A 17,339-nucleotide genomic window follows, 5' to 3' on the forward strand; every position below is an offset into this window, starting at 1 on the left:
TACCAAATTCCTGTGCATTTCCAGAACAAACACAATTGTTTCTTGTATGATTGGAGCCTAGTTGCCCTTGTCAGACATGGCGAGAAAATACTAACTCTGAGAAAAGTCAAATAGCTCTAGAATCACTTGGAAATTTAACATTTCCAATGGCTGGTGCCAAATCTTTTGCTTGAGGATTGTCACCCCTACACTAGCAAAAAAAATAAATATCAGATGCACAAATATTGGAGGCAAATACAAAATCATGCACTGTTTTATTTGAGAATTAGAGGTCTGCTAGGTCATCCGGTTGAGACTCGCTGCTGCGTTCCACAAGTCGCAGCCGTAACCGCTCCAAGTGCTGTAGCCGCTCGTGCCAGTTGTTGACATAGGAACTGCCCGCTTTTGACCGGTGAAAGTTGGTGCAGGCAACCTGCAAAGCAGCAGATGTAGTGCTGGCACAGAGTAGTACTTTGACCCCCCCCCCCCCCTCCATTCTCATAATTAACATTCTTTTCATGCAATCTGCTAAAACCTTTCACAAACACCACAGCAAGAGGACGCTATAAATACAAATTGCCACTGTATGCACTATGTACAATCCTGCAGAGGAGGCTAGCAGGGTTTCACGGAGAGAGCATTTTCACATACGCCCTCCATGCGTAGGCAGTCTTTGAGGCCGAGCCTACATTCCACACATAGTAGGCAATGCTACAAGGGCTAAAGAAACTTCTCTCATTGCTCCCATTCACGAGCATAAAATGGTGCATCACACATGAAAGTTATACACGTCATGCAATTCAACGTAGCATTAGCTCTCATACTTTTATGCTGCAATACATGGAAGGCGATGCAGATTTGAACTTATTTACTACCACACAAGTGCAGTGACATTTTTCGTCGACCAAAACCAAAACACAGTATATTGCGTACTCGAAACACAAACAATATGAGATTTGGCATAACCTTAAGTCCAGAAGTTATAGTTACAGCATATGAAGTAATTTCATAGAAGGCATTGCAAATCAAAAGCAATTGAACTGCAAAAATGCATGAAGCGAAACTTTAATGAGACTTCTGTGCACTACATGTGTAGCTCCCACAGTGTTGCCTGCCAAATGTGAAATGAAATTGCTCAGCTAGACTTAAAAGTGCCCTGAAACACTTTTTGAACGTAGGAAGAAAACATTGCAAATCTGTTAAGGAGGCTCCTGTGAACATGTGAGCAAAATATTATTGCACTGCATGCAGCGGGGTATTCACACTCTCATGTCAAAAAAGATCACTTGCTGTCGCTTCTGCAATATCGTCATGCAGTGTCATCGCAAGCAACTGGACCCACAACAGCTACTGGCCAATTTTGTGATCATGAAAACATTCTCAGTAATACAATTATTCCTCATTTGAGTTAAATAAGTCTCAAAAAGACAGAAAAACCATTTCATCTTTGCACTGCTGGTCTAAACACAACAGTTGCGCATTGCTGCATCTGCTGCATGTGGCTTCCGAGGTGAAAAGCGTAGTGTAGATACTGCAGCTGCCACGGCATATCGCCACGAGCTGCCTCGCATTCGACCTTTGGGCGGGGCCAGTGGGTCATTGCTCCTTAACCACGTTGCTCAAGATTTGACCTGCCGAGTCGACGCCGAGGCATCTGAACCCGAGTGCATGCATCCTTTAGTTTCGTACAGACATCATACAACACCACAAGCTAACCCGCAGAACATATGCACCCCCACACAAGTCACTACCTAGAGAGCAGGAGCGATTCCTCCGAGCTCTACAGGTTAATAAATTCCCCCACCTAACCAGAAATCACCCCATAGCCCCTACACAATTCTCTCCACAATGCCACTTCTGCGCAGAGCCCGGGCCCCTTAGGCACATAATAGGGGGTTGCAGAGCGTCACCATTAGATCCTCCGAACCCTTACCACACCAAGAAGCTTTGGGAGAGAGCCTTGGCCAGCTCCGACCTCGAGGATCAGTAACGGCTGATTATGAGGGCCCAGGACGCGGCCCGAGCTCAAGACATTCTGGAATGAGGACACCTCTTCAAAGCTGCATTCACCCAATAAAAATGCCTACTCTCTCTCTCCTTTGCACCTCCTTGCCATCTCCCATGTGTAGCTTCCAGCACGCTAGTGGAAATGAAACCAGAAAGCCACCCATTTGTTCAATAATGATGTCCAACTTCACTTGTGCTCGAGGATTCGAAAAATTTTTGTGGCAGGAGATTCATGAGGATGTAATTTAATCACATTTTATGTACAGTCAAACCCACTTATAAGGATACCAGATTAGACCGTAAGATAGACCGCTTACTGCAATGCTCCCATGCCCTGCTGATTATAACAATTAAATGTGGCTATGGGGTGCATGCTCCGAAAGGAAAACCCTCTGGGGAAAAAAAAAACTCTTTGTCACTCGCTCAACACCCCCCCGCATGGCATGCCTTCGTCGCACTGCCTTGAAAAAAAAGAAAAGAAGGGAAAAAAAGATTTTTCATCACACCCTCCCTTACACCGCGCACCCCGCACGGCATGTCTTCGTCCTGCCCCTCTCCCTTCCACACTCTCGTTGACATCCAAGGTGTATACGAAGGTGGGGGTGCACGGCACAAAATTGGGCTGAAATGGCTTTCTCTCTTTTTCTGGATTTCACAGTCCTTTTCTTTTTGGCACAGACACCCAGTAGCCACATTTAATTGTTATAGCCAATAATGCAGCATGGAAATGTTATATAGTAAGTGGTTTATTTTACCATAGAACACAAACAAATGTTCAGGGTAGGGCAGCTGCTCATTGTTAAATCCAAGTATTGTTAAAACTGGTAATGCTATAAATGGGTTCAACTGTGCTTCTTTCTGTCTAAATAAAATGTTTGAATGTTTTTCCCCTGAGTTTTTCGTGCAACCTGGTTATAGCAATTATCGGTTATAACAATGGAATTTCTTGGCACATGAATATTGTTATATTGGCCGCTTGAACATTGCTATAAGTAGGTTCGACTGTATTTGGAAAAATGTTTCATGTCCCCTTTAAGATTTGCATTTGGTGTCCTTTTAACTATACCCTTACTTCAGGAAATGTGTTGATTTATAGTGCATCTATGTTCTAACATTTTATGCAACTAACAGAAGGTTTTATGGTAACTGTATGCCTCATTCTGTTGGAGATGAAAAATTCTAGAAAGGAGGACAAATTAATTTCTGCACCCACATGCATTCCCACCAATGCTCCATCTGTCACTTCACTCCCATTTTGCTTGGATGCAGTGAGTGCTCGCACTCTGGTGGATGACAACAGTGAAGTCACTCACGTTTGCGTGTATTGCTGTCTGGCGCACATACACTGCCAAGCTACTGTCGGGCACCAGCTGTGGCTCAGGTGGTGGCCGCAGCAGTTCCAGCACATCTGCACCATACGTCAAAGTGTGCTCTTGAAAAGTTTCACTTGAACTAATCCATGGAACAAAAGACATATGGAAGAGTAGTGCCACTGTATGCAGACAATATTATGAATTTACCACTCTTAGTAACATTTTCACAAGGGGTGTAGCAACATTTCTGCAATACAATAACTATCACTTGCTAGAGAAACCGTGGCACTGAAACAGTTGCTTGCTTGCTTATTTATTTGTTTGTTTGTTTGTTTGTTCCTTCAGGGCCTGAAGGCATTACAGAGGGGAGTGGGTTGAGCAGTATAAACAAAAAAAAAATACAATGAGTAAAGAATTTAGCCACCAAATGTGACTGAGAGCCAAGGATGCCTGGCATTTGATACATTACCTGGTCATACAAAAAAACATAAACATAAACAAAAAGTAGTGCTAGCATGGTGGCTGCTCAATGTATGCATGAACAGTAAGTGGGCACCAGATTGTGACAAATGTGCAGCACTTGATCAACTTGAAGTGATAATACAGTGACAAAACAGTTCAAGACAGCATGGCATATTATGTGGAATTTTTTTACTTAAAGGCTTCATTTCGTAAGTGTGCTAGCACTAATTGGTCCTGCCAGTTAACTAATGTCGCGTGGCACATAAGCGTGCCCATGTGAATGTTGCACTTGTCTTTTAAAGTGAATAGCATTCTTTCGGCTATTTCTGTGGTTGGTGGCCAATGGTCGGTGGTCAAACTCGTCAAGAAAAGCGTTTGTTCATTCACTCTCTCGCTCACTCACTCGCTCATATGGGCTATTTGCTTATTTTGACGATCATCGTCGATGGTTTCTGCACGAGATTGTTTTAAGACTGTCCTTTACGTCACATGTTACCTTTCAAGCCACCCATGAATGTAATGTACAATACTTGTTTGCTTCCTCTCGCTTCAGTGCTGCACTAAGAGTATTTTTTGCATTTAGCATGATGATGAAGTTTTTCCATATGCTCCGCTCACATGAAACAAAGTTTCACTCAAATAGGCAAGTGCAAGATACCCGACAGAGTTAGTGGCTGTTTCTTCGCATCACTTCAGTGGCAATTTTTCCAAGTTTTGCTTACAGTAGATGTCCAGTTCTATATAATACACATGCATACATACATTTTTCTTTCTGCCAGTCACTCACCAGGCTTGCCCACCAGAGACACCAAGTTGTGGCCTAGTTTGAGCGGTTCCACAACGACGCACACGCAGTGGCAGTCCCCCTGTAGGAAATGCAAATGTGCACATTTACAGGTGGGGGTGGCAGCCTAAAATTAATTAGAAGTATGAAAGGATGATGCAAGTGACAGAAACAGTGCCTCCTAAGAGTACACAACATATGCAGCTCTAGCCAAGGTTATGTTGGATGCTCGGAAAATATCGGAGCACAGTGTTAGACTCACTCCATGTTACATGGTGAATGCACAGGGGCAAAAGAAAGAAGACTAAGTCTTCACATGCGAGTCCATCAAAATGGCTGCCTGCAGATTATATAAAGCAGCTTGGCCAACATTATTACACCAAAAGCACTATGTACTTGATCACTAGCACTCAACCTTAAGTTTCCATTCTGCTTTCTGAACATTACACCTCGAGCTTCATTACACAACACCACAGGCACTAACTACTACAGCGCAACCTGCACCTCTGACTTGCATGTCATCAAAGAGGTGGCAGTCGTGCAATGAAGTTCATACAAATCATTCATTACAGATAATGAGGCTCTTATACAAAAGAATGCAACACTGCCTGCCATATGTGCAACATACCTAGTATCCCACTGCACCGCAGCAGTTTGACTAATCAGGTTTAGGGTCGACATCACGTTGCAAAGATTTTAAGTGCAACTAATGCAAAATTGCTCTCAAATAGATATTCATTTGTTCCGTTACCTGGCTTTGAGCAGAGAAAACACGGGTAAGTTGGGAAATGGAGATTCAAGACGATGAGCAAAACGAGAACAAGGTAAAACCGAGAGCCAATGTTTCGAGAGGTGGACTTGTCTTTTTCAAAACATATGCTTTCCTTGGCACGGTATATACAGGTAGGGGTTCTTTTAAAGGGGAGAGGGGGTAAGAAAGGTGGGTGAGGCAACGACGGAGGGTGTGTTAGCGGCGATGGTGTAGAATTTGAAAAAAAGATGTGCTATTCAATGTCGGCGGAGGAATATGAGATAGTGTCGTGCCAGCTGGCCATGTGTTTTTTTTTTTTTTGTGGAAGGGGCCTGGATGACAGGGGAGGTGGGGGGTGATGCTACACCAACCTATGACTGCATGGCACAAACAGCATACCTTCAAAGCCAGTGTATGGCTCAAGAAAGGACTTCATTATTTTCCCTGCTAATACAATTCTAGCAGTGAAAGTTATAGTGTGTTGTACACACTAGGAAACATACATGCAAATGCAGTGCTACATTCTAGAAACATGAAATATGATTTCCTGCAGCTGCAGTCTCGCAACCAGCATCATGCCGATTTATTTACTTTATTTATGCCCTGATTGCAGGGCTTTACACAAGAGGCGAATTATTGCATTTCGCATGCAATTTTTTCCAGTGACTGCATTGAGATGGTGCAAGCTGCAACAGTGCATAACATTGGCTAGGAGGCTGCTGTAGTGTTCGTATGTCTGTATTAAAAAAAATTTCGGTACACATAGTAGCTCCCAAATTGGTAAACTGGCTGATGCAAGACATGTGTTGAGGTAATATGACAATAGAGTGGTCATGTGGAGCAAAGAACATTTTGCGAAAGACGAAATAGAGCGGCTTCATGGCACGACTCTGTTGAGGAAAGTTAAGCTTGCAATTTGAATTTTGTAACACTGGTAGTGACTGGAAACAAAAAGTTATAGCGAACATAGGAAAACACTAGAAAGGCATACAGGACGACATTCTGTACAACACAAAATTGAATTTAGTCTTTTAGAATCGTTTGTATGATTTGCTCTCCTGATCTGTCTAGCATGATGGCTTCTATGCACAGGTTCCTTGGTCTTCTCTTATAAGCAAGGGCGTGATGTAATAAAGATGTCAGTTGCCTTGCCCTGCCTCCTTTCTTGTGTTGTTTTGTTTGTGCTAAAATTTATTATGTATATGCACCTACTAGCCCATTCACGCACTCTGGTGAACGAAAACTTACAAAGTAATAAACCCTGCCATGCGATTCTAAACAACACATTCACCAATTTTGCAGTAAGTTACAGTGAACTCTCACTTGGGTGAACTACAAGGGACGCAAGGAAATAGTTCACTTAATTGAAAGTTCGCTAAACTGAATATTCACTAGAATATGGAGCACCATGGGGCACAGCAGATATCGAGTCAAAAGTGTGAAATGCAATTTATAGAGTTATGTACATCAATATGCACAAAGTGCATGACAGGTACATTGCTGCCTATTCCATATTGAACAAAAAAAAATAATTTTCATTAGCACTGGCGTTCTTAAAGCGCAAGACGTAAAGCTGTCCAGAGAGTCTATGCTTTTGTGCACTTCCTCTGGCACAGCTTGTTGCTGAGACACGAAGTCTCGCAACTTTCTGAGGTATCCTACAGCCTCAGCTAGAATTACAGAATTTGAATCTGCCTCTGCCATTGCATCTTTCTCGTTGGACTCTTTTTCAGGACAAACACTAGAAACCATATCCAGAGGTGGTAGTTCAGCACAGGTCACTGTCGCACTGCACATAGCTGCCGCTGGAGGCATGATTTGAGGGTAACGGGCATCGGCTACGCCAGAGCTGCAGAGCGCAGAACTTTGTTGAACTGATTTCAAAAATGAGACTGGGTCCACCGATCAAGTTCGCTCAACTGAAATATTCGCTGTTCAGAAATTCGTTTAACTGAAAGATTTTTGCATTGAATGGATAGGAAAACTGCCGGGGATTTTCTAAAAGTTCGTTAAACTGACATTCATACAAATGAGAGTTCACTGTGTATGACAAGACATGTACAAGTGATCAGGATGACATGCACCGGTGAAAACAACGCACCCGAATGGTGGCCAGGTTATAGGGCTCACTGCTCTCATTGTACACAATGTGCACGTAGTCATTGCCAATGTGGCGCTTCTTGTTGCCTCGGTGCCGATCGTTTTCTACATTAGGCATCAGTGTGGCGACGTGAAAAACCACTGCAGCAGAAAGAAAACAGTGTTCCACACCCCATCACAGCAATCAGCAGTCGCATACAAGAGCTGCATCACAGAAAGCATCAGTAAAACAGACATTAAAATGTGGACCCAAATCCCATGTTTCCTGGACCATGGCTAGTTGTAGCTAGTACTTGCAAAAATAAAAAACATGTTTCTAATACCATAATAATCTTCAATGTACCGTCCTAAGACCCTTTTTTAAACGGTGTTGAACTTGTGTCCAGCTAAACAAGGTTAATGCCTTGAAAGAGGGTTATCTTTCTATGCAAAGACAGGACAAGTGAATAGACCAGACAGAAGAATACCGAATGTAATTTGCAAGAATATACTGTTGGGTAAGTGGGTTACGCTGGAAGATGTCCAACCAACTCGCCCAACAGTTTGTCTTTGAAAGAAAGTGAACACCGTCAGTGAGGCACAATGTTTATCACATCCTTACGGAACTTGAAAGTAACAGCACCAAAAAATAGGACAATGATGAGAGGAGACAAACATTGCCATCATCCTACTTTTCAGCATTTAGCTTCAAGTGCCATAATGTACCAACCAGTCCAATTCATCATGTTACTGCATGGCATATCTGTTCGTGTACCGCACTTGAAGTTGGTCAAATGTGATACTTGTTGCAAGCTGTATGCATTGTATGTTCAACTGTAAAATACAAGTCAATAGCTTGCATCCTTGAAAAAAAAATGTGTAATATTCAAATTTTCGTATATTAAAAGTTACCTATGCCCTGTTATGATACTTTTATGCATTTAAAAAGAAGGGCAAAATTTGAGCTAGAATACGGCAAAGAATGCTTTTGATCTTGCCATGGTGGCAATAAAAACCAGAAATTCCAACATGCTTGAGTGTGTCATTTGACACAATGGCACCAATAACCACTGCAATTGAACCCAGAAGGAGAAAAGAAGCTACATCTAACTTCATATTCGAACACAAAGCTACCAAGCAAGATGTATATTTCTTGTGTTTTTTGCACATCCTTAACTTATTGCTTCACAAAAGCTTGCATGCATGCTCTTCAACTACACAGACTGCAAGAGCTATTACTCCTCCAGTTTTTGAAGTACGAAACAGACACCTTTTGCCATTAATTTATTCATAATACAAATATCTTTAATCAATATCTATTTTAAAATACTATATATGCATTTCCCACAGCCAGGTTTCAAATACAACCATTTAAGGTTACCAAATCTGGAATTCCCATCACTAATAGTCAAATTTAAATGCATGTCGAATTCTACACTCTTGCGCAGCAACAGGTGCAGACTCTTTGAAATTTATGGTGTATTCCAGCCTGCAATAATAGAGCACACAGATATATCCATCGGCTTGATTCACTGACGAGCAAGAAAGACACCACTGCACCTTTGCATTTGCCACTGCAGCTGAAAACAAACTGCACACTAACACCCTAACAAATTTTGGCCTATTAGAGCAACAATATCTAGTCACTCAGGAGTAAAAACTTACAATTATGATTCCTTTTACAACTGTTAAATAAACACAATGGCAACCATATACCCAGTCATAATGGCTCACAACAGCCATACCATATCGCAGACCAAAAATTTATAAAACAAGATTTCACTATGCAAGCTTAAATTGGAACTGCAGTAATCGCTGCCAAAACCATTCAAGTGGCGCCAGCTGGTGAGTGAATGCTGGAGTGGTATTCTTGAATGCTCACTTCTGGGCATACTTTCACTTTCTTGAAAATTCATGTGACTAGCTCTGGATGCATCAGCATCTATGTGTAACACTGTTCCTGGCACTGTACCAGAAATGCTGTCACTTATTGAAACCCGACGCATCCAATGTCACATGAAATCAACAAAAGTGAAAGTATACCCAAAAGCAATCGCTCAGAAATGTAGCTCCAGATGGACAGTTATTTGTATTTTTCAAGAGCACTACTACCGTAACTAGCATTTAGATAACATAATCTTGAGTGTTGAAGGAATCTAAAAACACAATAATCTGAAAAAGTGTCCTTTATTGAAACTGTGTGTCACCGGCCACAGCACTTCTACCAAGCTAGATATTTTTCATGCTACCTGAAACTGTGCCCAACAGCCACTTTTCACTAGCACTAGTTTTCTTTCATATGGATGTTGCTTTGCACCACAGGAGAGGCCTGCATATCACCTGCCACGCAAGAGAAATACATGAAGCGATTCATCAGTGCCCCATGATGCAGTGAACATGCCAAGAAAGGAAAATGTTTTCAGTTTACACAAAAACTGTAAAGCAACAAGAGCTGTCAAATTACAAAACAGAGTCAACAGGTTGTAAGTCTGTGTGGCATAAAAAAAAAACTGCCTACTTTTTTCTTCCTCCATTCTAAGACACAAAATTGATGGTTGTTCTATATAAGAGGGATTGGTTTCCTCTGCACTTGTAAGTAGCGGTGGGCCCTGCAAGACCATGTGGCACACACTCAAAATACAAATGTGCACGGTTTCCAAGTCATTCTTATTGCATTACATTACTGTCTGCTAGTTCAAACTATTTGTTTGCTTCTTACATATGCGAAACCTGAATAGTCATCTAACTCTGCACCCTCCTCCTCTCTTCATACCATTTCCAAGCAACTAAAGAATTTGTTTTTTTCGAGAAACGTGCCTTTCTGAGCAGCACTTGCCCTCAACTAATGTAGACTGCACTAGAGACATGTATGCTTCATATAGCTTTCCTTAAGCTTCAGGGGCACCCCACATCAGCGCCACATAGCTGCAAAACAGTACACAATAACCACAGGTTGCGTGTTCAGACAGAATTTCGGAAGACCAACTGCATGCAGGTGGAAGAGGATTCAAGCAGCACACAGTGCACAGTTGTCATGCCCAATTCCTACCCAATTGCATCTCCATAAAACGGTTTTAAAAAAAACAGGCACAGTGCAAAGCATTGCAGCCAATGTGGACAAGCACAACAGAAATGAAGTGGAAGCCAGGTATCTGACATACCAGCTAACACAACAATAAAAAAAAAATGCGGATTTGCGTGCCGAAACCACAACCCGATTATGAGGCTTGCACGCAGTGGTGGCCTCTGGATTACTTTTGACCACCTAGTGTTTTTTAACGTGCATCCAACGCACAGTACACAAGCGTTTTTGCATTTAACCCCCATCGAAATATGGCCACTGCTGCTGGCGTTTGATCCCGCAACCTCATGCTTAGTACACTCTTAAGCAAAATTACACCCTTTGGCTCGTATCTTGCCGCACAACAATAATCGCCATCTGTCTTGCCCGCATTTCCTTTCTTTAAGGCCACGAGCCTGTTACTTTCAAGTCACGAATGGCAGGCCTGTTACCAGCATGACAGAGCATTCTCGACAGGAAAGTAGCGAGCACAGCGTTTTCAAGAAAGGAAACGCAAGCAAGACAGATGACGATTGTTGTTGTGTGGCAAATATACACCCCAAAGGGGGTACATTTGTTTAACAGTGCAGTGCTATAGCCATTAAGCCACCATGGTAGGTCTCGGTCCCACAGCAGGTTTTTAGTATGGCCATTAACTCTTTCCCTACCGTGGGAAAAATAGGCATTTTTTGTAGGTTACACCAGATTTTCTTTTCTTCTGAAGGAACCACTGCACTCAATATTTTATGTAATACATAAACAAAAAGCAGATGAATGCACTTTTAACGCATGAGTCTTATTAATGAGATGTATGTCATAAAAAAGATATAAATTGCCAGAATCAAGATTGTGGTATAAAATTGAACAATGTTTGTAAAGACATGCTTGTATCTAAGAAAAATATGTAACAAAAGTTTTGAGATATACAAAATTTATTGCCGTCTAATAGGCACTATATAAAAAAATAGAAATTTGTCACTGAACAGCTATTCCACTACAAAAGTTTGACTGCAAGCACTACAGTTGGTAGCGCCGGGCTGTGGCCGCCGATGTTCCGGTCTGGTTTGTGTCGTCGTAGCTCTCAGAGTCAAAGTCTGATGCAAAGGCAGCATCCTCAGACTTGCTGCTGCTCGATCTATTGATAAAACCGGCCACAGACGCAGCAGAATCATGAAATCTGTCATCTTGCGAAATGCGCGCGCTGCTCCTGTAGGCAGCCATTTTTGCTTTCTACTTTGATGATTGTGAAACTTCGGAGTACATTGAAAAATTATCGCCCTGCGGGAAAAAAAAAATCAAACAGCTTGGAAAACAAAAATATAGTTCTCTCCTTCTCGTCCTATAGTGCAGTGCATCCATGAGCAGCGCAGAGGGTCTCAAAAGTGGCATTGGGTGCGGTAGGGAAAGAGTTAAGTGCCACTGCATGTAAGGGTGCTTTGCAGTACTGAATATTAGGAGTACACTTGAATTTTCTGGCTGAAGTACTGGTTCTCTCAGGCTCTAACAATGACAGATGCTGCCAACCATTCTGTCTGATGTCACTGCAGACAATGCAGAGCTTGATCTATTCTGGACACAGTCAAACATGGTGTTAGACTGCGTGCACCACAAAATGCCAACTCTGTACGTAATTTGAAGTCAAGTTGTAATACTGGTTGTGTGCAGTACCTAGGACTCCTACATATTTATGCAATGTACAGTAGCTGAAGCACTTGCACCTCAATGTGATTGGTCCAGACCAGAGCAGCAGCTAGTCCAGTCGATCGTTTCCGTCTTTTAACACCTGTGGTCTGTGCTTTGAATAAATAACAGCAGCCTTTGATAATGCCTTTGCTATTAACACAACATTTTGTAAACTACCTTCTGTATTCCAATATATTAGGGGTGTTCGAATAGCAAAATTTTCTAATCAAATGAAGTACAAATATTTGAGAATATCAAACCGAATATTGAATATTTTATCATTCATAAACCAAGTTGCAACATAAACAATTCAGGGAGAATTTTTTGCTCAGGCTAACTTTTTTTTTTTTTTCAGAGATTAATGACCATGGATTAACTTCCTAGAAACTGAGGCATTACATTTAGAAATCTAACTCCACTATGTGAACAGATATTCCTACTCAGCAAGCAGCAACAGATACAGAACCTAAGTGGACATGTTCACCATGTTCACACACAGTTTACATAAAATGCCTTTTTCTTTTACAACTTTTGCAAAAGTCTTATGTACCATGGCATAAATTGAAACATGAACAGAAAAAAGTGATCAGAACAATGGTTACATGTAATTAAATTGGAGTGAAACATGCCAGTGCTCTTTAGCTGGCTTCTATGTTGCACTTGCAAGCATACATTTTGGAATTAGGCTCACGATAACAAATGCAGGTGAACTGCAGGTGAAATGCAGATGCAAATGCATTGCAAACAGCCTTAACATCTTTCTACTGAGCCATGCCCAGTTTCAGTTTGAGGCACCAGCCTTGTATGTAATGTGTCTCACTGCTGCCCATGTGAATAGGCACAGAGCAAAGGCCATACATTAACGCATCTGCACTTAAAACATTCATACTAGCTTACAGGTAAGCGAAAAGGATAGACGCTCACAAAGCAGTTCAGAAGCGTGAAGCTCATGAGAAGCAGAAGGAAGATGCCACGGGTCACAAAGTGGCTTGTAAGCAAGAGGCCTGAAAGAAGCAGAAGGATGACATCGAAGCAAAAGCTTGAGAAGTGCCTTCATAGAGAGCAGCTCACAAGAAGTGGATGAACACCCATTTGTTCCCCAGGACATTAAAGAAGCATATGCATTGCTAATCTGGCTATATAAGTGGGTGTCACTCAAATTCTGCCGAACAATCTGCACTGGAATGTGTGTATACATACAACACAGCTGTCATTTTGTTGGGAAGCAACCCCATGCAATGCCAATTGCATGCGGACTGCCTCAATATGGGAGCTATATTTCACATGTGTAGCAGGACGATTTACAACTTTCTCATACAGTGCCTGAATTTAGCACTACTACAATTGCACCTGTGAGCTCTGTAGTGTACATTTCGCTGAATAGGCAGGCACAGCTTTATAAACAAAAAATAAACTGTGCAAATGTGACATTGCTCTCAGCTTAGAAAGCAGAATTTCTTGAGGAAATAAATGGTCCCATTGGTCAACCTCGTGTGTTAGTAAAACAGAATATTTTACTGTGCAGTAACACACAAAAACTGTAACACATTCTGTGTGCAATAAAAACTTCAAGGCAGTTTACCAGTGCAATACAAAGAGACTCAGGAATGCTTAAGTCAGCTTAAACTTGCAAACATTAAAAATGTACAACATCTTATAAAAACCTGCCACGTTAGAAAATACAAGAATTTTGTGATGAGAACTGTAGGACCATCAGCTTTTGTCAAAATCATGTACATTTACATAGTTTGGAAGCAATGTACAGAACAAGGTGCCATTCCCTATGCAAGTGTTGCACAAAGCAGTGGTATTTCTATGGTGGTGATGAACAGTAGGTGACAAGCAGTGAGTAGAGGAGCAAACAAACATGCTACGTTGATGTGACGAGTGAACCAACCTGATGCTGTGCACTGCTCAAACCATGCCTCAGTTGCACACAATGAAAAGACAAACAATGCTCTTAAGCTTGCCTGGGTGCTATCCTGTTATGCCTTTGTTATGTCAAAGCCTTTGTTGCCAGTTTTACTGCTCTTGCTTATGCAGATTCTATATTGCCAGAAGTTAACCTAGAGTAGCACAAGCCTAATGAACATGACGTTTGGTGTAAAGCCTGCCCAATCAGGACCCAAAATTTCTCCTTTCACGCTCTGCATTTATAATAACCAAGTGTGTGGTTGTGTGAAAACTGGGCAAGTATCCCTATTCTGGCAGAGAATCGAACCTATTGTGTTCACAGTAGACATGATATATTTTACTTGTGAGCCAGCACTGCCTATAAGCACTGGCAGAGGATGGTGGCACTTCTGATGCACTTAATGACATTCAATGCCATTTTAATAGCAGGAAAGGGAATGCATGTGGTTGTTAGGTGAGCTGCATGATTAACTCCCAAGATAGAGAAGTGTGCCTACCATAAACTTTCGTCTGCAAAGTTTGGTTGGTTACACATTGTGCTACTCTGGTAAACTTGCAGGGGTCAAGGTAGCCAATGGGACAGTATAGTATTAATGGACAAGGGCAGGCAGAGGCATGGCAAGATTGCGATTGGTGAAAATTTCATGGCTGCTCAATACCATGCTGATATCCATTCTGGCACCTATGCGGCTTCAGCCCCAGGCCAACTGCGACAGGTCAGGAGGACAACACACTGTGAGCCCAGGAGGTCACTGACTGCATGCATGTTCACGCACCAGGGCATCCACAAGCAGTTGCAAAGGAAGCTGGCAGGCGAGGAGGAGGAAAAGAGGGAGGTGATGGAGCTGCTTGCCCTGGGTGACGTCATCCTGCCAGCAGAGGCAATAGGTGCCATCCTCGCCCGTGCAAGCCAGGCCACCCAAATAAGTTCGCCGAGGGTCCAGCTCCGACAGGCGCACCAGCGAGCCAAGCCCTCGCAGCAGTGCAGTGTAGCGCACAGACCCGTGTGTGTTGGACAGGATGCACTGCTCCTGGCCTGACTGGCCTGGTCCGACATACAGGAGGCCCATCCTGTGGGTCTCGTAGGTCAGAATGTGGTCAAACACGCCCACAGATCGCTCCTGCACATGTTGCCACAAGATTTGTCAAGACAGTGCTGGTGCCTTGCATGCAATACAACATCTCGTGGGCACCTTCCAACATGTCGGCCTTCACCAGTTTCGACGCCATTGTTCCAACTTCATAATGGCTGCAGTACACTTGAACTTCAGTTGGAAATTATCAAGCTTAGAAAACTGTAATGCTGCAGTGTGCAAAGGATACAAACATATATTCTCAACTGTAACGCATTCTTTCTGAGAAACCCGTGTGGGTTTCCTTTGTAGTTTCATCCTACTTTTTACCCTTCATGATACTTTCTCCACCTTGCAGGACTCTGCAGAACTGATTTGCCGTATATATATAAGAACGTATCATGAAGAAGGATGAAACTACAAAGGAAACCCATACGGGTTTCTCAGAAACAACGCTTTACAGTTGAGGAAAAACTTGTCCTGGTCCGGGTATATATATACATGACAAGTTTATGTTCAGGTGCAGAGGTGACATTAGTAGCAGATGCTACATTCACTTTACTCACCACATCTGATTCTGGAAGTGGCAGGGCCCGCTCTGTTTGGCCAAGGTTCCGAAACAGGTGCAAGAAGACAAACCTGCACTACCAATGGTGACTGTCACACAGAGCTGACTGTTGTGTCAAAATCATAGGCAAACAGCAGATCACAAAGATAGATGAAGTTTTTAATTCCCTGCTTTCATGTGCTTCATACTATTCAGCTTATCAGTACATCCAGTATTGCCAAAAAAGTCTCAGCTTTGGTGCTGATGCTTGCTTTAAAAAATTAAATTATGGGGTTTTACGTGCCAAAACCACTTTCTGATTATGAGGCACGCCGTAGTGGAGGACTCCGGAAATTTCGACCACCTGGGGTTCTTTAACGTGCACTTAAATTAAAGTACACTGGTGTTTTCGCATTTCACCCCCATTGAAATGCAGCCGCTGTGGCCGGGATTCGATGCCGCGACCACGTGCTCAGCAGCCTAACACCGTAGCCACTGAGCAACCACGGCAGGTGATGCTTGCTTTAGGCAAAGAGTGAGCAATAAAACAATCAATGTCTGCTTTTCTAGCAAACGGCACTGGCATTTTGCAATGATGATTACCCGGGCTTATGCTGTTGTAGCAGCCATTTCTAGGCAGTGGTTATGGCTGAGCGGAAAGATGCGATGCCTGGCGCATGCAGATGTACAGCCGATACAGCTTCTCCTCTCCCTTTCTGCACAACATTTATTTATTTTATTTGTTTTTTTTAATTTTAATTATGGGGTTTAACGTGCCGAAACCACTTTCTACGCCGTAGTGGAGGACTCCGGAAATTTTGACCACTTGGGGTTCTTTAACGTGCACCTAAATCTAAGTAAACGGGTGTTTTCGCATTTCGCCCCCATCTAAATGCGGCCGCCATGGCCGGGATTCGATCCCGCGACCTTATGCTCAGCAGCCCAATTATTTATTTAAGCCCATATGAGCTGTTACAGGGTGGAACCGGTAAGATACAACAAAATACAGTCAACTATCAGTCATTATCCACATACAATCATAAGCAGACAACAAAAAATACAACTCAGATAAAATAAAATTTTAAATTTCATTCAAAAAATGTCAAGCTCTCAATGTCAGTAAAAACTTCCAGGCCAAGATTATTCCACTGCTGTAGTTTATCCCTTGAAGCAACATTGGTGATAGAAGTAGCTTAACTGTCTGGGAGACAGCAGCAGGGCACAGGACGGTCTTCACTGTCTGCGCATCTCTCGCAATATGGCCATAACACCAACATTATCATCTGCTGAAACTTTGTGGCCTAATCCATTTCCAGGTCCATTCCCAGCCTTGATCACCACACACTTTCCCTACAGCTACACTTTACTTGGTGTGCCTCATACAACATTGCATTAAATCGCCAACTGAGCAGACATTTACTGTTCCTTAGTCATAGTGCTTCACCACATGGACTGCCGCCATTGTTTCACAATGCCACTGAGTGGAAGACTACCTGCAAAAAGATATAGCCACACATGAGGAAGATAAAGTTTGTTAGAATGAGTAACATGCTGTTTCTTCTGCAATATGCGTGCATGCATGTGCTTTTGTTAACTGAATGTTAAAATTAAATTCTGGAGTTTTATGTGTAAAACCATGATCTGATTATGAGGCATGCCGTAGTGGGGGACTCCGGGTTGATTTTC

The 17,339-nt window shown here is 42.5% G+C and overlaps 1 protein-coding gene across 8 annotated transcripts in view; it reads right to left on the reverse strand.

The window, feature by feature from the left end:
• Positions 1-224: 224 nt before the first annotated feature.
• Positions 225-17,339, reverse strand: part of gig (TSC complex subunit tuberin) — a 118,379-nt gene continuing 101,264 nt past the window's right edge. For 4 of the 8 annotated variants that reach the window (XM_070535029.1, XM_070535030.1, XM_070535028.1 and 1 more), the window contains 6 exons: positions 15,673-15,745; positions 14,887-15,154; positions 7,398-7,537; positions 4,549-4,627; positions 3,300-3,394; positions 225-412 (listed from right to left, as the gene is read on the reverse strand). In XM_070535029.1, the coding sequence (XP_070391130.1) occupies positions 266-412; positions 3,300-3,394; positions 4,549-4,627; positions 7,398-7,537; positions 14,887-15,154; positions 15,673-15,745 (802 nt within the window). In that variant the 3' untranslated portion in view covers positions 225-265. Of the gene's footprint in view, positions 413-3,299; positions 3,395-4,548; positions 4,628-7,397; positions 7,538-9,655; positions 9,716-13,043; positions 14,741-14,809; positions 15,155-15,672; positions 15,746-17,339 lie in introns of those variants that run through there. The other 4 variants (XR_011512626.1, XR_011512625.1, XM_070535031.1 and 1 more) reach the window with 4 other exon arrangements.

The sequence above is a fragment of the Dermacentor albipictus genome, chromosome 3, assembly GCF_038994185.2.
Source record: "Dermacentor albipictus isolate Rhodes 1998 colony chromosome 3, USDA_Dalb.pri_finalv2, whole genome shotgun sequence".
In the NCBI taxonomy this organism is placed as follows: Eukaryota; Metazoa; Arthropoda; class Arachnida; order Ixodida; family Ixodidae; genus Dermacentor; species Dermacentor albipictus.